Here is a 20,451-nt window from a genome sequence, read left to right as displayed (position 1 = left end):
GTCGAGTATGCCCATAATACCCTGCCCACCTCGGCCACAGGTTTCTCACCCTTCAAATGTGTGTATTTACAGCCTCCTGTCTTCGCGGACCATCCTTTTTTCCCCAGTCTGGTAAGATGGAGGGGAGGATCAGATTAAGACATGAGGACTGTAACATCTTTGTCTACATGCTGACTGGTCATCATCTATAAAGTCCTTCTCTGTTTTGAGACAGAAAAGTCTGTAATCTTTTCATGACTAACAGGTGCAAAAAGGACATTAAGATCTTTCTTCCTGCTCAACCTGGAACATCTGACTCAGGGATTCTACCTTGAGTTCCTTAAACATTTCATTTCCAAAGCGGACAAACTCGGACCACATGATGTGTTGCATCAGAACAAGTTAACTTTTGGCTAACTTTAACGCAAACCTAAAGTCATGGACTTTCCACATTCCCTTCTACCGAAAAAAACCCCACTGCTAGATTCAAAGACAAATTCTTGTGAATCAGACCATGATTTTCCTGCTGAGTAACAAAGAGGCTATACCCTGTCTGACCAATCAGACTGAGCTAAAACGCTCTTGTCACTGACAAATAGTTCAGTCTACATTCATGTAAAATGAGTCATAAATGCACATGGTAAAGTTAGTCTTTCCAAAATTTGATGATCCATCTGAACTGTGAGCCCTTCTGTATAACTTCTTGTATCAATCATACAAGCATCTATGACTGAAGATGAAACAGGATCAGACATAATCACAGTTTGACACCAAAAGCTTACTATCACAATAGAGCAGAAATTATGATCTATGAACTCATTTATGCTTTGAGGCTGAACAACACCCTCTGCAAAAACAACAGTTAGCTCATGAGTTCTATGATGAACACACATTTTGTGGGGCACATGTGAACTCTGTTGATAACACCAGGAACTGCAGGTCAGATTCTGGTACTGAAGATGTCTAAAAGCTTCAGTGTTCACCACAAATTTTAATTTTGGTTTGTTAGAATATTGTTTGAATGACTTTATGAATGACTATTATTTCATAAATGCTGAACTGATAAACTAATTTTTTTTAGGGGGCGTTTGTTATAAACAGATAATGATGCTGTCTCGGGTAAAAATTTCATCTGGACAGAGATTGAGAGGGAAATGTTTTTATCCTGGTTCCTAAAGGGAACGGGGGTTCAGAAAAAAATTTGAAAGGGGTTGTCATTGTTTGTAAAATGAGTAGGTTAGCTCCCATCATAAAGTTTGATGACACAGTGGTTTGATCAAAAGAGAAATGGAAAAATTTATTTTTGGTGAAAACAGCCTCCAAAATTTAAAAACTAACTGATTGTACTTTGGAGCAAAAACCCCACCACTTTTAAAGAACTGTATGTTATAAATATATACATCAGGGGATCTCAGGGAAACACAGACACTCTTAAAAACAGTGTTTCAGGAAAAATTTAAAAAGAGGATCCTTCAGTTTCACTTATTTTCTGAAACAGGGGTTTTAACTTGGGGAAGGTCTCAGAAGATCTTCGAGTTAAAAATATCAGGATTGTAAAGGAGGTCAGAACCAGCAGGAAAAGCCTCACCAAACAACAGACTGTTCAGTGCTCAGGAGCCTCCATTTAAAGAACAGAGAGACGATTTTCCTCAGGATCAGGAGGAAGATAAAGGGAAACATAGAAAAATTTTTGAAAAAACAACACTCACAGTAAATATTGGGAGATAGGATTTTTACACTGAGATATTTCATTTAGATTTTGTATGTCAAAACCCTGATCATTCATTAATAAACCTATTGAATATTAGAGTTCAATATGAGATTCTTAAGATGTATGAATGTATTTTATTATTCTCCACAGACGTCCAGCAGCAGTTGGTGATGAAACAAGAGGTTCCCCCTGAACAGCAGGACTGGAGCTCCAGTCTGGACCAGGAGGACCCAGAGCCTCCAGACATTAAAGAGGAACAGGAGGACCAGGAGAACCCAGAGCCTCCAAACATTAAAGAGGAGCAGGAGGACCCAGAGCCTCCACACATTAAAGAGGAGCAGGAGGACCCAGAGCCTCCACACATTAAAGAGGAGCAGGAGGACCCAGAGCCTCCACACATTATAGAGGAGCAGGATGAACTCAGGATCAGTCAGGAGGGAGAGCAGCTTCAAAAGCTGGAGGAGGCTGGAATCAAGTTCTCATTCAGCCCTGTAAAGAGTCAATATGATGATGAGGAAGCTCAGCTCTCAAAGTCCATAAAAACTGACAAAAGAGAGGCAGAACATTTGAAAACAGAAGCAGACGGAGAGGAAGTCAGATCCAGATCAGATCCAGATAGTCCTTTACAACCAACTGCTGATGAGACGTCACAATCCTCTGAATGTGAGACTGATTACAGTGACGATTGGAAGGAGACTCAGGAACCTCAGTCACGTTTAAACCCTTTGGAAAGCAATGAAGTCCCTGTAGGTGACATGGACTGTGGTACTGGAAACGCATCAATTAGCTCTTCTCAATATGCTGGAAGCTTTGGCCAAAAGAGACATCTGAAGAGACACTCTGGAGCCAAAACAGGAGTGACCAGTTCTTCAGTTTGTGGTAAAACATTCAGACAAGTGCAACCTCTGAAACAACACTCAACTGTTCATACAGGTGAGAAACTATTCAATTGTTCAGTTTGTGGTAAAACATTCAGACATGCAGGCAATCTGAAACAACACTCAACTGTTCATACAGGAGAGAAACTATTCAGTTGTTCAGTTTGTGGTAAAACATTCAGCCGAGCAAGCTATCTGAAACTACACTCAACTGTCCACACAGGGGAGAAACTATTCAGTTGTTCAGTTTGTGGTAAAACATTCAGACAAGCAGGCGATCTAAAACGACACTCAACTGTTCATACAGGTGAGAAACTATTCAGTTGTTCAGTTTGTGGTAAAACATTCAGACAAGCACGCAATCTAAAACGACACTCAACTGTTCATACAGGAGAGAAACTATTCAGTTGTTCAGTTTGTGGTCAAACATTCAGACAAGCACGCAATCTAAAACAACACTCAACTGTTCATACAGGAGAGAAATTATTCAGTTGTTCAGTTTGTGGTAAAACATTCAGTCATGCAGGCAGTCTAAAACGACACTCAGCTGTTCATACTGGAAAAACAAATTAGCCTTCAGTTTTCTATAAAAGATTCCCTCTTCTCCGTGATTTAAAAAGAAATCACAATTGCATTGTTGAGGTCATCAGAAATAAATGAGACATTGTTGTTGATGTTAGCAGAGTTGATGTTCATGATAAGGTTGAAGAAGTGTTCTTGCTTGTGTTGCTGCAAGTCTTAAACCTATATGATATATATTTATATGTATATACGTAAATCTATATATTTTTATATATAAATATATATTTCTATATATATATTTAAATATAAATAGAGATTTATTTAAAAACAAATTCCTTTATATATATATATATAGTGTATGTATTTTGTTTAGATTATTTCTTTACGTTTCTTTATTTAATTTGTTTGGCTTTTATTTCTGTTCATTTTTGCTGTTTATTATTGACAATGTGAAACTGTTTAAAGACAAAATACTTGCAACGTCGATATCGCTGCTTCCACAACTTCCGGCTATGGCTCGGGTCAGCTGACCCTGAACTGGCCAATCAGAAGTGCCTCTCTGTGGTAAATCCCGGGTTGTTTTGATAGGGACGCACAGTGCTGAGCGGTTCACACCAGAGAGACCGCGGGGAGACATGACGGAGGAGACCTCCATAAGAGGTGGTATTGTAAAAGTATTACTCCTTCATGATTTAACTATAATATTCTGATGTACCTGGCTTAATGTTTTTATTGTTTTGACTCGTCTTTATCTATTATTATCTATTTTTGTATTGTGTCTTTATGTAAAGCCTCAATGTACCTTATTTACATGCTTAAAGTTAAGTTTATAATAATAAACACAGTATATTTGCTGAAGTTGGTCTAAAAATAATAATAAAATACTCTGATTTAAATGGTAATTTGTGTCTCAAATGTTTATCCATGAAATAAAAAACCCAGAATGTTTAAAAATGCAAATATATGTTTTTCTTCAAAGACTACATAACAAAGTGATGTAATCCGGATCACAAGATGTCTCTGAGCTCCCTGAAGTGTTTCCTCGGTGGTTTGTGGTTTTCACATCATGCACATGAAGCTCAAACAATCCAAGCGATTGAACCAAAAGCAAAACCCATTTTGAAATGGAGGGTGGCTTCAATATAATAATAATAAAAATCTTCACGATTTTTGTGCTTTTTTGTTCCATAAATGTTCTTGCTCAAAGTTATCCGCAATAATCTGTCTGGAAAGAAAGTGCTCACTCTGAGAAATACAGATTATAACAGGATTACATCTATAATCCTCAATCTGTAAATGCTGCACGGCACTCGGATTATTATCAGACCAGGAAAAGATGAGAAGCTGTCCGAGTTTTAATTAATTTACACGTCTCTGTAGTAGTTCAGTCTTTGAGGCCATGTCTGAGTTCTATAACTCAATTCAGTTTATTCGTTTAGCCCATTTTCAGAAATTAAAATGTTCCCTCAGAGTGCTTTACAATCTGTACACAGACATCCCTGAACTTTGACCTCACATCGGATCAGGAAAAACTCCCAAAAACCCCATTCATAGGAAAAAAAGGGAAGAAACCTTCAGGAGAGCAACAGAGGAGGGTCCCTCTCCAGGATGGACCGAACAATAGACGTCATGTGACCAGAAGGAATCATGACACACAAATTAATACACAGTAACAACACAATCCATGAATCTGACAGAGTGTATGAATAGTTGGTAGTCGGCATGAACCACGATCCAGACCTCCACGATCCAAATGACCTGTGTTAACTATTCACTTATTATTAATCTTTTCTTAAACACACACAGGGAGATATGTCACACTGTAAGTAAGAAAGTAAAGTAATGACTAAATGCGAGGCTACTCGTGGTTCCTAGAGTCTTAAAAAGTAGGATGGGAGCCAGAGCCTTCAGGTATCAAGCTCCTCCTCTTTGATGGAACCAGCTCCACCTTCAGTCCTGGAGGCAGACACAGTCCCCTCATGGAGCCTGAAGTCTTTCCTCTTGATGGTCCTCTAGTTAGTGCTGAGTCAGGTTCACCTGGTCCAGACCGAGAGATGCTGCTAGAGGCTGATCGGCTCCTGGGGGACGTCTAGGATACACTGAGCACCTCTCTCCTCTTCTCTCTCTCCTTACTAACTCATTACTCACTGCTTCCTCCCCGGAGTCTTTGTGCCTTCTCGCCTCACAGGGTCCATCGGACCTGGCTGTGTCTGGAGCCGGTTCTGGCTCCCGGACCTGGGCCTGGCCTCCTGCCTCATTGTGCATTCTTGACTTGTGTGTGTGGGTGTGTCTAAGTGTAAGTGTGTGTGTTTGTGTGTGTGTGTAAGTAAGTGTGTGTAGGTAAGTGTAGAGGTAAGTGTCTATGTGTGTGTAGAGGTAAGTGTACGTGTGTGTATGTGTGTGAAGATGTAAGTGAGTGTAGAGGTATGTGTGTATGTGTGTGTAGAGGTAAGTGTATGTAAGTGTGTGTATGTGTGTGAAGATGTAAGTGTGTGGAAGTGAGTGTAGAGGTAAGTGTGTGTAGGTGTGTGTAGATGTAAGTGTGTGTAGATGTAAATGCGTATGTGTGTGTAGATATAAGTGTGTATAGGTAAGTGTGTGTATGTGTGTGTCGAGGTAAGTGTAAGTGTGTGTATGTGTGTGAAGATGTTAGTGTGTATGTGTGTGTAGATGTAAGTGTGTATAGGTAAGTGTAGAGGTAAGTGTGTGTATGTGTGTGTAGAGGTAAGTGTGAGTGTGTGTATGTGTGTGAAGATGTAAGTGCGTGTGTGTGTAGATGTAAGTGTGTGTATGTGTGTGTAGATGTAAGTGTGTGTATGTGTGTGAAGATGTAAGTGTATGTAAGTGTGTGTATGTGTGTGAAGATGTAAGTGTATGTAAGTGTGTGTATGTGTGTGAAGATGTAAGTGTATGTAAGTGTGTGTAGATGTAAATGCGTATGTGTGTGTAGATATAAGTGTGTATAGGTAAGTGTAGAGGTAAGTGTGTGTATGTTAGTGTGTAGATGTCAGTGTGTAGATGTCAGTGTGTAGATGTTAGTGTGTAGATGTCAGTGTGTGTGTGTGTGTGTGTGTGTGTGTGTGTGTGTGTGTGTGTGTGTGTGTGTGTGTGTGTGTGTGTGTGTGTGTGAGAGAGAGAGAGAGAGAGAGCTCTTCCTCAACCCAGTGGGGGGGTTCTGGCGCCCCCTCCTGGATGAAACTGGACAATAGATTTGAAAGTGATAACCAGAAATAAGGTGCTTTCAGCAGAGCGTCTGCTGCAGTGGCGTTAGGCCTATTTTAGGGGGGCTTCAGACAGCCAGCATTACAGCCAATGAGGTGAGCTCCCCCTTCAAGGTACAATCCAGCCTATCAGGCCGCTGGCACTAGGACCTTGGGGAGTCTGCCGCGCTGGCTTTCTCCCTGATGACAGCCAATGAGGTGAGCTCAAAGTAAGTGATGCACGGAGTGAACAGTAAGTCCAGGTAGTTACTGAATGTGGCTCTACATACATACATACACTACCGTTCAAAAGTTTGGGATCGCTTAGAAATGACTTTATTTTTCAAAGAAAAGCACTGTTTTTTCAATAAAGATAACATTAATCAAAAATACACTCTATACATTGTTAATGTGGTAAATTAATATTCTAGGTGGAAACGTCTGGTTTCTAATGAAATATCTCCAGAGGTGTATAGAGGCCCATTTCCATCAACTATCACTCCAGTGTTCTAATGGTACATTGTGTTTGCTAATCGCCTTAGAAGACTAATGTCTGATTAGAAAACCCGTGCAATTATGTTAGCACAGCTGAAAACAGTTATGCTGGTGATATAAGCTATACAACTGGCCTTCCTTTGAGCTTGAAGTTTGTAGAACAAAATTAATATTTCAAATATTAATCATTATTTCTAACCATGTCAATGTCTTGACGACATTTTATATTCATTTGATAAATAAAAGTGTGATTTTTCATGGAAGACACAAAATTGTCTGGGTGATCCCAAACTTTTGAACGGTAGTGTACATACATACATATATATATATATATATATATATATATATATATAATATATCAGTAGTTGTTAACAGGTTTTACCTGCTTAAATTTAGGTTAACTTGAAGCAAATCAAAGGGAAACATAGAAACTGTCTCCATTGAGCGAGTGTGAATGAGCGAATTAGAAATACAATAAAAAACTATCGACATCTCTCTATTCTTTGCATTAATATATACTATTATTATATGTTTTCCATTGACTGTTATATTTGACACTGAACTAGTTCATCTTTATCTCACTGATAGAGTCCAAATGAGCATAAAATATCACCATGACCCTGACATGCTGTCTCCTGTGTTATCATCCACTGAATGAAGCAAAGCGACAGAGCAACATCACTTTCTGATTAGCGCCCATTCTGAGTGAGCGCTGGGCAGCCACGCCCCCTTTCTGAGTGAGCACTGGGCAGCCACGCCCCTTTTCTGAGTGAGCACTGGGACGCCCCGCCCCCTTTCTGAGTGAGCGCTGCGCTGAAGACGCTTGAGAGATTTCGACACGTCACATCAAAGATGTTTAATTGCCAAGATCACAACATCACCTTTCCTCCTTGTCTCACTCCAATCTCAGAAACGCTGGCCGTTTTGTTGTTGTTGTTGTTGTTTTGTCGCTCAATGTCGACTTGTTCTATTTTAGAACACGCCTTGCGGACAACTCAGTGGTCGCAGCAGGTCGAGCACGTGGCCGCAGAGCCCGTGTCAGCCGCCTCTGCCCTAGAGCCTCCACACTGAGCACAACTGCAGATTCCATCAGGACGACGAGATCAGCGACGCCAGTTATTTCTCCCGTAGTCCCGCGGTGCGGACCGACGTTCTGGCCCAGAAACAAGTTCTTGACCGATGTTCGTTCGTCCTCACACTGAGATAATCCGGATGGAAGAGTCTTGGGGCCTCGCGCCCTCGCGCCGCCTCATCCGCGGTGGGCGGCTTCACTCCCGGCAAGCCGCCGTGCCGCCCTCCGCGCCTCCCCGCCCCGAGACCGGGGCAGGCCCGGGTTCGTAGTCTGACGGGACCGAGGAGGTCCGTTGTATTCGGGCGGACCCGAGGAGGCCTCCGCGACCCCGGCTTCTGGGTAAGAGAGGCCGGTTGTAGTCGAGCCGGGCGTCTGACGCGGGGCGGCGGGGCCGAGCTGATGACATCTGTGGATGACGAGACAGGAAGTTGTGTCTTCAATGTTTTACCCTCCTTTTGGGGGGGGGGGCTTTTTTTTTTACAGTTTCAGTAAAAGCCAGCCGGAGTCTCACCTGCAGGATCGCGTGTTGTCGCACACGGCCGGGGTCCCGGCGTCCCGCAGGGACTGCGCTTTGTCCTGGGGGTTGTTGTTGTTGTTGTTGTTGTTCCTGCCTTTATGGCCGTAGCGAGACCTGTCGTCCCCCTGATGTTGGGCCTGCTCCTCCCACTGCCACATTTCGGACTCCCTGTTAAAAGAAATAGACACATTTAAACCTGCAGGTCAGTGTTTCAGTCCGGGAATGCATCTTCTTCATGTTTTAAAGCTCCAAGTGATGGAAAGTGAGAACATTAATACAACATTGAGGTATTTGTGCTCCACTCTGGAACTGCTCCCATGAGAAGATGCACATTCATGTAAGCAGGCAGTGCCGTGGTCGTCCGGCCAATCGCCTCACACCGGACAACTCATCCAAAGTGCTTTAAACTTCTCTGGACTCCTCCGGTTGTATAGAAGTCTCAGAGAAAAGGAGGTCATGCTCTCAATCTCTAGTTTCAACTCTTCTTCCATACCGCGTGATGTTAATTGAATAGATGATGGTTCTTTTAGAGAAAACTCGATCATAAAGCGCTGTATGCATTAGGGCGGGGCTACCTCGTGATTGACAGGTACCTGGGAGTTGTTTTCTTCTTTCAACTTTAACCCTTTCACAGTGTGTTTTCAGTTCACCAACGTTAACCGAAACCTTTTTGATTGCCTAAAATGTCTTTTTTTCAGCCTCCAGGCTCCGCCCACTTCACAAACCAATAGCTCCAAAAACAGTAAGAGCATCTTGTTAGAGCTCCGGGATGCTCAACATGCATTTGGCTGAGGATCAATGACCATAAGCATAACTTTATAGTTTCTCCACAGGGCGCCTTTCATGATGTGAAGTGAAGGACTTCTACTGAAAGTAACAGATTATTATTGAAGTTCACCTCTCGTGGTTTTTCCTCTTGTCCTCTCTGATGCAGTCGAGCAAACAGCAGGTGATGAAGGCCACGGACATGAAGAAGATGACGGCCAAGCTCACGATGGACGCCAGCACGGCCACGCGGAAACCGTAGTCCTCAAAGGGAGACGGCGCTGAGGAGGAGACCGGCGACTGACTCATCCACTGCATTTACTCGCCATGCAACACATTCATTTGACATGCTGCAAAAATCTACGTTCAACAATTCCTCATCGGACTCCTGAGGCTTCGCAGATAGAAGTCACGGGAAACAAAACATAAATTCAGTTATTTAAATGTCTGTCAGTTTCACACCAGACGGCGTCTTTTCATGATGATTGAGCCTGAAACATAATTAGGGTCCTGTTCTCACTTTTTGAGACGAGACACGATTCCTCTCCACCTCCATTTGCGTTAATATCCTCCTTTTAACCCTCCTGTTACCTTCACATTTACTAACATATTTTACCCTCGGGGTCAATTTGACCCCAGCAATTAAAACCTCCAGAAAATTATTAGAATTAATATTGTTTCCCAAGTTTAAGTGTGAGGTACTTTATGTTTGTTTGTTGACTATAATAAATAGCTCTTTAAATATATAAAAAAGTTGATATTTCTTATATGTTTGACACAGTGAAAAACAGCCTGGTGTCACACCGTGGTGAAGCTTGTCTTGTCTTGGGGTTTTGTCTCGTAACTTCCTGTTTTATTTTGAAGGCTAACTCTCCTCTCGTTTCAGGTCACTTGCCCTTCCTCATGTGTCACCGGTCTGATTGTCTCCCCTGATCCCTGATTGTTTCCACCTGTTCCCCATTACCCTCATGTGCTTATAGTCTGCGTCTTCCCTCTGTCCTGTGCCAAAGTGTTTCGTCTCATGGTCGTTCACCCAGGCCACATTCATAGCCACCGAACCTTTTTGGAAAACTTATTACCCACCTCTTAGGAGAGTTTTTGTTGTGATTAGTAAACTGCTCACTGACGCCTCAGCATTTGAGTCCTGATCGGAATCTCGGCCTGACAGTACACTTTGGCCAGTATGGACTCAGCAGAGGCTGGCCAGTGGGCGGCCATGCTACACGCTCAGGAAGCCCGCGTCTCCCGTCAGGAGGAGTTTCAGGCGGCGATGGCGGCTCAGCTGGGTCAGCTCGTGTCCCAGGTGAGGGAGCTGGGGGACCGCCTGCAGCAGCCAGCCCAGCCACCCGCGGCGCAGGAAGCTCCAGCAGCTGCCGTGGCTCCGACCCAGGGCACTCCCATGACCGGGGTGGGAATCAAGTTGGCCTCCCCGGAGCGTTTCTCTGGGGAACCAGGACAATGCAGGGCTTTTCTTGTTGACTGCTCGATACATTTTGAACAGCTGCCACAGGCCTTCACCACAGATAGGTCGAAAATAGCCTTCATGATTTCCCACCTGGCAGGGAGAGCCAGAGCTTGGGCCACCGCTGAGTGGGCGCGTGGTTCTCCGCTTTGCTTTTCTTTCACAGACTTTAGAACTGCCCTCATGCGGATTTTTGACCCAGTGTCTTCAGACAGGGAAAAGGCCAGGGAGCTGAGCAGGCTGACACAGGGCAGGGACTCGGTGTGCGACTACGCCATCCGCTTTCGCACCCTGGCGGTGGAGAGTGGGTGGGACAACACAGCCCAGTACGACATATTCCTGAAGGGGCTGGCGACTCGCATCCAGGAGCTGCTGCTGCCAGTAGATCTGCCTGCAGACCTGGATTCACTCATCTCGCTTGCCATCCGGACAGACAACCGGGTTCGTGAGCTCCGGCAACCACAGAGCAGCGGGTCGACGACGGAGAGGTATCTACGTTCCCCTGCCCTGGGCGGGCAGGTTCCCCGTTATTCGCCGCCTGAGCACTGCCTTCCCTCCTCCATCGCTGGAGAAGAGGAGCCCATGCAGATTGGCAGGATGCGGCTGACACCGGAGGAGAGCCTACGACGCCAGCAGGAGGGCAGCTGCTTTTACTGCGGCAAGACTAACCACCTCGTCGCCGCCTGTCCGGCCAAAAGACCCCAGGAGGTGAGCCAAGCCACAGACCTCGCCGCGCAGCCTGACGCCAGTTAAGGTAACGCACCATGCCACCACTATTGACTTTAAGGCACTCATAGACTCCGGGGCCGATGTGAACATAATTGACTGGGGTTTGGCGGAGACTTTGGGGTTAAGATCGGAACCCCTGGTCAGCCCCATCAAGGTCAGGACCCTCAACGGCAAAGAACTATTCAGGATCACGCACACTACAGAACTACTGGAACTGCAGATCCAGGAGCATAGGGAACTCCTGAACCTATATTTATTTGAATCGCCTCGCAGACTCTAGTCCTGGGGAATCCTTGGTTATGTCAGCACAACCCCCACGTAAACTGGAAGACGGGGACAATCATGGGGTGGGGGCAGGATTGTGCGGACCACTGCAAACCTGTTTCTATCCAGGGGATTAACATGCCTTCCATTAATCACCTTTCCATCACCTCTACCACAGACTCTGAGACGTCCGACCTAAGCGCCGTATCTCCCTGCTACCACCACCTCCGAGAGGTTTTTAACAAGACCAAGGCCATGTCACTTCCCCCACACCGGCCTTATGATTGCGCCATAGACCTGGTTTCGGGCTCCCCCATTCCCAAGGGCCGGTTGTACTCCATCTCCGGGCCGGAGAAGGCAGCCATGAAAGAGTACATAGAGTCATCGCTGAGGACGGGGCTTATTCGTCCTCAGCAGCAGGGGCCGGATTTTTTTTTGTAGGGAAGAAGGACGGCCCCCTTAGACCCTGCATCGATTACAGCCCCCCCAATGCCATCACCATTAAGAATCGTTACCCCCTACCTCTCATGACATCAGTTTTGACCAACTGCAACAGGCTAAGGTATTTACCAAGTTAGATTTACGCAACGCTTATCATTTAGTCAGGATCAGAGAAGGAGATGAATGGAAGACAGGATTTAATACTCCTAGCGGCCACTACGAGTACTTAGTGATGCCTTCGGACTCACCAATGCCCCAGCTGTATTCCAGGCTATGATCAATGACGTACTCCGTGATTTCTTAGACCTGTTTGTGTACGTTTACCTGGATGACATTCTCATTTACTCACCAGATCTAGATACTCACAGAAAGCATGTGTCCCAGGTTCTCCAACGATTGTTAGAAAACAGACTCTGTGAAGGCAGAAAAGAGTGAGTTTCATGCCGACACCATCTCCTTCCTGGGCTTCATTGTAGCTCCTGGAAGGGTGCAGATGGATCCGGCTAAAGTGCGCCAGGCCGAATGGCCCACACCTGATAGCCGCAAAAAGGTCCAGCAGTTCCTCGGTTTTGCGAACTTTTATAGGCGGTTTAACAGAGGCTTCAGCGCAATAGCAGCTCCGCTCCATGCACTCACCTCCACGAAGGTGCGCTTCCTCTGGTCCCCGGAGGCGGAGGCAGCCTTTCAGCACCTCAAGACCCGCTTCACCACGGCTCCCATCCTCACGATGCCTGATCCCCAGCGGCAGTTTGTGGTCGAGGTGGACGCCTCCAACGAGGGGATTGGAGCGGTCCTGTCCCAGCGGTCTGAACAGGACGGTAAGATGCATCCCTGCGCCTTCTTGTCGCAGCGTCTGTCGCGGGCGGAGCGGAACTATGATGTCGGCAACCGGGAGCTGTTGGCGGTCAAGCTGGCCTTGGAACAATGGAGGCACTGGTTTGAGGGAGCTGAACACCCGTTTATCGTCTGGACCGACCATAGGAACCTGGAATATATACGTAAAGCCAAGAGACTGAATTCTCGCCAGGCAAGGTGGGGGCTCTTTGTTAACCGCTTCTCTTTCGCCCTCTCGTACAGGCCGGGGTCCCAGAACGTCAAGCCCGATGCCTTGTCACGTCTCTACGACCCCGAGCCTGTTGCCAAGGAACCAGAGCCAATCCTTCCACGAACCTGTGTGGTTGGAGCGGTGACTTGGAAAATAGAGAAGCAGGTCAAGCAGGCAAACGGGGAGAGTCCGCCACCTAGGGGGTGCCCTGAGAATCGGTTGTTTGTTCCGGCTGAGCTGCGCCCACAGGTGATCCACTGGGCTCACACCTCGCTGCTTTCCTGTCATCCGGGGGTTCGGACCATGTTTGCCATCTCGGAGGTTCTGGTGGCGGTCCATGGAACGGGGGGTCCAGGCGTACGTCTTGTTCGGTCTGCGCCAGGAATAAGACGTCCTCTGGGCCGCGTATGGGACTTCTACAACCGCTCCCCATCCCCTCCAGACCATGGGCTAACATCTCCATGGACTTTGTCACGGGCCTCCCGGTCTCCGAAGGTAACACCACGGTTCTTACCGTGGTGGACAGGTTTTCCAAAATGACGAGATTCATAGCCTTACCCAAACTGCCGTCAGCCAAAGAGACAGCTGAGATTATGATTAACCATGTCTTCAGAGTCCACGGTTTCCCTAGGGACATCGTTTCCGACCGGGGGCCCCAGTTCGTGTCATGCTTCTGGAAGGAGTTTTGTCGGCTTATCGGAGCCACGGCGAGTCTCACGTCAGGCTATCACCCGGAGGCCAACGGCCAGGCCGAACGCCTCAACCAGCAGCTGGAGACCGGTCTCCGCTGTCTGGTGTCCCAGAACCCCTCAACCTGGAGCCGGCACCTGGTCTGGGTCGAGTATTCAATTCAATTCAATTCAGTTTATTTGTATAGCCCAATTTCACAAATTACAAATTTGTCTCGGAGTGCTTTACAATCTGTACACATAGACATCCCTGCCCCAAAACCTCACATCGGACCAGGAAAAACTCCCAAATAACCCTTCAGGGGGAAAAAAGGGGAAGAAACCTGGAGGAGAGCAACAGAGGAGGATCCCTCTCCTAGGATGGACAGATGCAATAGATGTAATGTGTACAGAAGGACAGATTTAGAGTTAAAATACATTCAATGAATATGACAGAGTGTATGAATAGTTCATAGTAGGCATATTCCACGATGGAGACCTCCACGATCCATCAGGCAGATGGCGGTGGGGAGGAGGAGGGCGGAGTCTCAACAGGACAGTGGCGTAGTCATGAGCAGGAATTCCACGACCCAGACGATCCATCAGGCAGATAGGATCTATGCCGTCTCATAGGGTCCGATGACCCCATGAGACGTAAAGTCAAAAGGACTTCCGGGAGAAAGCAGAGTTAGTAACGTGTGATTGAGAGATGAAAATTCATCCTTAAGGAGAGAAAAAAGGAGATAGGTACTCAGTGCATCCAAAAACGTCCCTCGGCAGCTATAAGCCTATAGCAGCATATCAAGGGGCTGGACCAGGGCAAACCTGATTCAGCCCTAACTATAAGCTCTGTCAAAGAGGAAGGTCTTAAGTCTACTCTTAAACGAGGTGACTGTGTCTGCCTCCCGGACTGAAATTGGAAGCTGGTTCCATAAAAGAGGAGCTTGATAACTAAAGGCTCTGGCTCCCATTCTACTTTTAAGACTCTAGGAACTACAAGTAGTCCCGCATTTAGTGAGCGTAGCTCTCTAGTGGGGCAATATGGTACGACAAGCTCCTTAAGATATGATGGAGCATCACCAATCAAGGCTTTGTAGGTTAAGAGAAGAATTTTAAAAGTGATTCTTGATTTTACTGGGAGCCAGTGCAGAGCAGCTAGTGCAGGAGTGATGTGATCTCTTTCTTAGTTTTAGTGAGAACACGAGCTGCAGCATTCTGGATCAACTGGAGGGACCTAAGAGATTTATTAGAGCAGCCTGCTAATAAGGAGTTGCAGTAATCCAGTCTCAAGTAACGAACGCGTGAACCAATTTTTCTGCATCTTTTGAGACAAGATGTGCCTGATTTTGAAATATTACGTAGATGAAAGAATGCAGTCCTTGAGATTTGCTTTACGTGGGAGTTAAAGGACAAGTCCCGATCAAAGATAACGCCAAGATTCTTTACAGTGGTGTTGGATGCCAGGGCAATGCCGTCTACAGAATCCACATCACCAGATAATTGATCTCTGAGGTGCTCAGGGCCGATTAAAATTACTTCGGTTTTGTCTGAGTTTAACATCAAGAAGTTGCAGGTCATCCATGTTTTTATGTCTTTAAGACATGCTTGAATTTTACAGAGTTGGTTGCTCTCCTCTGGTTTTATCGATAAATACAGTTGAGTGTCATCTGCATAACAATGAAAGTTTATGGAGTGTTTCCTGATAATATTGCCCAAAGGAAGCATGTATAAGGTAAATAAAATTGGTCCAAGCACAGAACCTTGTGGAACTCCGTGATTAACGTTGGTGGTTATCGAGGCGTCATCGTTTACAAATACAAACTGAGATCGATCTGATAAATAGGATTTAAACCAAATTAGTGCCGTGCCTGAAATGCCAATCGACTGCTCCAGTCTCTGTAACAGGATGTCATGGTCAATGGTGTCGAATGCAGCACTAAGGTCTAACAAGACCAGGACAGAGAGGAGTCCTTTATCTGCTGCCATTAAGAGGTCATAATGTCCATAATACCCTGCCCACCTCGGCCACAGGTTTCTCACCCTTCAAATGTGTGTATGGTTACGAGCCTCCTGTCTTCGCGGACCAGGAACCGGAAGTGTCTGTGCCCTCCGCCCACGCCATGGTCCGCCGTTGCCGACGTATCTGGGCGGCCGCCCGGCAGCTCCTCATCCGCCAAGGAGACCGGGTCAAAAGGGCCGCCGACCGGAGAAGACGACCCGCCCCTGCGTACCAGCCGGGCCAGAGAGTGTGGCTCTCAGCCAAGAACCTCTCCCTCAAAGGCCTCTCGAAGAAACTGGCACCGCCGTGGGGCCATTCCCCATCACCAAGATTATCGGGCCTGCAGCGGTACGCCTCCGCCTGCCCCGGGCTCTCCGTGTCCACCCGACATTCCATGTCAGTCAGGTCAAGCCAGTCAGGGAGAGCTCCATGGTCCCGCCCCCTCCTCCTCCTGAAGTAATAGACGGGGTCCTGTCTACAAGGTCAAGAAGTTATTAGCTGTGCGCAACCGTGGTCGGGGCAAGCAGTACCTGGTGGACTGGCAGGGGTATGGCCCGGAGGAGCGTCAATGGGTCCCATCCCGGTTTATACTGGATCGGTCCCTCATCAAGACTTTGTGAAGGACCATCCTGAACTGCCTGGGCCGTCAGGAGTCGGCCCTTAGGGGGGGGGTACTGTCACACCGTGGTGAAGCTTGTCTTGTCTTGGGGTTTTGTCTCGTAACTTCCTGTTTTATTTTGAAGGCTAACTCTCCTCTCGTTTCAGGTCACTTGCCCTTCCTCATGTGTCACCGGTCTGATTGTCTCCCCTGATCCCTGATTGTTTCCACCTGTTCCCCATTACCCTCATGTGCTTATAGTCTGCGTCTTCCCTCTGTCCTGTGCCAAAGTGTTTCGTCTCATGGTCGTTCACCCAGGCCACATTCATAGCCACCGAACCTTTTTGGAAAACTTATTACCCACCTCTTAGGAGAGTTTTTGTTGTGATTAGTAAACTGCTCACTGACGCCTCAGCATTTGAGTCCTGATCGGAATCTCGGCCTGACACCTGGGGTCAAATTGACCCCGAAGAACACCGACATTAAACATTGAATGGGGTCAAATTGACCCTAAAAGTAACAGGAGGGTTAATTAGCTTTGTCCTCAAGTGAGAAATCATTTTTCCTCTCGAATGTGTGTCAGAATTCAGAATAATTCATTATTATTGCGAGCAAAATCCTAGCGTCAGTGTCTTAAGCCCATAGCAACTCTAATGCACATGTTAAGTTGTAATAGTTTATTTTGATAACATCTGCAGAGGTCTTATGTTTTAAATTAATACATATAGAAAGATATAATAGACAATATTAAGGAGAATATTGATATTGTTATTAATGTATTATGAAGCATAGGGGTAATGTTTACTCTATGCAAATGTAAATGGCATGAGAGTGACTATGTTAGTATTATAGATTGACGAAGCCGGTTGAAATCCGTGAAGTGACTCACAATAACAAGGGACTATTATTGTGAAGGTGACTTTTAATGCAGTCAAAACCAAGACGGGAATCTTATTGTGAAAGCGTCGGAACCGGAAGTGACATTTCGACCGGCGCAAGAGAGGATTATGAGACAGCGTGTTTTGAGAGGGACCGGGCTCTTTTCTCAGGTAAGGCGGCGGAGGAGGGTGTGTTCCCGGAAGGTGCCGGGAGCCGGCAGCCTGGACACGAGGGAGAGCGTGTTGACTGTTTGTTTTACAATTCCTGCCATTAAATGTTGAAACTTAATCCATGCGCGTCCGGAAGCCTGTTTCCCACCATCTGCGTAGTGCCCAGTTTCAGAATACCTTACACACACACACATAATGTTTCATATTCATCCAATCTCTTCAGAATTATGAGCAGACAGACGGCTCAGAGGAAGTTTTTCCAGCTGCCGTAATTTTCCCAGTTAAAGCATTTGGAACATTTCATCTGCCCACACACACATTTTGGTTATGAAGTGTGTGTGTATGAAATTTCCCCTTGTGGGACTAATAAATGATTATCTTATCTTATCTTATGTGCTGCTGCTCACGTTTACAGTAGGTGCCCCCCACCCAGTGGGTGCTGTTGGTGTCCATGACACACATCAGCTGCCTCCCCACCAGCGTGTGTTTGGCCGGGCACTGCAGGGAGATGACCGTGCCCACCGTGGTGCCGTTGCCCTGGATGATCCTCTGGGTGCCCAGGGCCGGCAAGGGCACGGGGGTGCACTGAGCCTGGGTCTGGCCTGGGAGAGGGAGAGAGAGAGGGAATCAGAAACGTGGGCCGTGGTTGAACTGCAGTGTCGCAGCTGTTGAGGATCTTCACGAGTCATCAAAAGTTCAGCCAAAGTTTGAACACATGCATAATTCACGAGTCTTCAAAAGAAAGTGTGTCGTCACGGAGACGATCAGACAGCTCGAGATTCAAGCGACGGAGGAGAAGGATGGGCCGCAGACGAGGATCAGAGGGGGGCGGGTCGCTCTGCGTCAACGTGAGAGCATCGCTTCATCGTGACGCGAGAAAAGACCTGCAGCCGGGGCTTCAAGGAGAACAATGGAGAGAAGGAAAACAATGCACGGGAGAGATTTTTGAATGTTCTTCTTTTAAATTAAGGAAACACGCGTGGTGCACCTGGATCACCACAAGGGGCGTCAAGTCACTACAACAGTGTGTAGCATCACAGACAGAAAGACAGGGAGATAGAGAGACAGAGAGAGATAGAGAGACAGAAAGACAGGGAGATAGAGAGACAGAGAGAGATAGAGAGATAGAGAGACAGGGAGATAGAGAGATAGAGAGACAGAGAGAGATAGAGAGACAGAGAGACAGGGAGATAGAGAGAGATAGAGAGATAGAGAGACAGAGAGATAGAGAGATAGAGAGATAGAGAGACAGAGAGACAGAGAGAGATAGAGAGACAGAGAGACAGGGAGACAGAGAGATAGAGAGACAGGGAGGCAGAGAGACAGAGAGATAGAGAGACAAAGAGAGATAGAGAGACACATCTTCTCTTCACACACATTCTCTCGCTCCTCCATTGTTTTGACTCGACCAGACAAACCGGGATGATCACGGGCTGTGAGCGCGAGCCCACCGCATTCCACAGAGACACACAGAGAGCATCACTGCTGGTTCACTTGTGTTTCTGCTGTTGAAGACACAGTGAAGTGATACCTGCTCCTTCCACCTCCACCTCCACCTCCACACAGACACGCGACTGAGTGATCTGGTGATGCGCGAGGTGAGCAGGAAGTTGATGTTCACGCAAAAACGCCAGATGGCATCTGTCGTGTTTTTATTAATGCGATTCATGTTTCTCGGAAATTATCTCGCACACACACACACACACACACACACACACAAGTAAAAGACCCAAGTCTTCAGAATGCACTGCTATATTAAAAATGAATCCTCGAACTTTTGTCCCTACATGGATATATTACACACAGCTCTAGTTTGAAGGTACACTCACTTCTAATACAGTTTGCAGAGCGTGGTTCTCTAAAATCCTTGTGTGTTACAGAACTGGGCCGAGAGCAAAGTGCCTCACACACACACACACACACACACACCTCCGCCCCGCGCGCATTCCTCCACGCGCAACTCGACACCGTTTGGCTCGTCATGTCTCTTACCTGACTTGCTCCGGGCGCGGCTGTCATCTTTGTTTGTAAAAACGGTCCTGGACACATCTGCTATGGAAGCTGTTGCCCCTGACATGGTGGCGACAGACAGACAGACGAGTCCTCCCCCTCTCTCCCCCCCAAGGCGGCTCTATAGGTCGTGCGTAAAAGACTGCGCCGCGGTGCTCCTCGGTGCCCGGTGCGGGGTAAACAAGCGATTCTGTTCGCCTCTCCACCTTCCAGTGGAGAGCTTCTCTCTCTCTCTCTCTCTCTCTCTCTCTCTCTCTCTCTCTCTCTCTCTCTCTCTCTCTCTCTCTCTCTCTCTCTGAGCAGCAGATAAAAAAGACTTTGTGGATTACAGCAGGTCAGGTCGAGTTGGATAGCAGAGCAGGAGGAGACTATAACGACAGACCCAACAGGCACAAGAAGCACTCTGTGGGCTGGATGTCGCATTTAAATCAGGATGTGGCGCTTCAGACACACACACACACAAACACACACACACACACACACACACACACACACACACACACACACACACACACACACAGATCACCTTTAAAGAATATGAGGCACTATACTGATGCCTTCAGCTTCAGCTGATACAGGATGATCATTTTAATATTGCTCATAAGTTGCAACAGTGGTTGAGCCCGAATACAGAAGGAACGTAAAGGAAGGAAAGTAAAAAAGTCACACTGATAAAATAAAAGAGAAGAGCTTTTTTAAAAAAGTGTTTGAGATGGAGAGAAGTGTTTTTATGGAACATTTAAGTAAAAATGATCAATCGATGATATTTAACTGTACAAAAGTCAAAAGGGCTGCATCCCGGTGTGTAACCACACTTCTCAACGTTCTTCTTCTCCTTCTTCTGTCTTTCACTTCTCCGTCTGCGTCTCACGGTGTCACAGTTCAGCATATGGCGCGTTCGGTTTGCGGTGAAGGTGATAACCGCGGGGAAGATAAGAATCACGAAGCGGTTTCAACTGCTCGTGGTTTCCTGTCTCTTGATAGGACGAGTGACGGTTTGCTACACGGTGGAAAGATGAGACACAGAGGAAACTATTTTTTAGAAAA

The 20,451-nt window shown here is 46.6% G+C and overlaps 2 protein-coding genes across 2 annotated transcripts; one reads left to right on the top strand and one right to left on the bottom strand.

Annotated features, from left to right (window-relative positions):
• The first annotated feature begins 1,762 nt into the window (after positions 1-1,762).
• LOC130199426 (gastrula zinc finger protein XlCGF57.1-like) lies at positions 1,763-4,259 on the top strand. Its single transcript, XM_056422914.1, has one exon. The coding sequence runs from the start codon at positions 1,810-1,812 to the stop codon at positions 3,139-3,141; it is 1,332 nt and encodes a 443-aa protein (XP_056278889.1). The 5' UTR covers positions 1,763-1,809; the 3' UTR covers positions 3,142-4,259.
• Positions 4,260-8,034: 3,775 nt separating this feature from the next.
• Positions 8,035-19,599, bottom strand: LOC130200136 (sushi domain-containing protein 3-like). Its single transcript, XM_056424142.1, has 5 exons — positions 19,387-19,599; positions 17,802-17,996; positions 9,273-9,420; positions 8,369-8,542; positions 8,035-8,263 (listed from the first exon to the last, which is right to left on the bottom strand). Exons 1-5 carry the CDS (start codon positions 19,469-19,471, stop codon positions 8,035-8,037), a joined length of 831 nt encoding a protein of 276 aa, XP_056280117.1. The 5' UTR covers positions 19,472-19,599.
• Between the last annotated feature and the right edge of the window lie 852 nt (positions 19,600-20,451).

The sequence above is a fragment of the Pseudoliparis swirei genome, chromosome 9 (assembly GCF_029220125.1).
Source record: "Pseudoliparis swirei isolate HS2019 ecotype Mariana Trench chromosome 9, NWPU_hadal_v1, whole genome shotgun sequence".
Lineage (NCBI taxonomy): Eukaryota > Metazoa > Chordata > Actinopteri > Perciformes > Liparidae > Pseudoliparis > Pseudoliparis swirei.
Note: the sequence above shows the minus strand (reverse complement) of the source record. Positions and strands in the feature narration are given on the sequence as shown.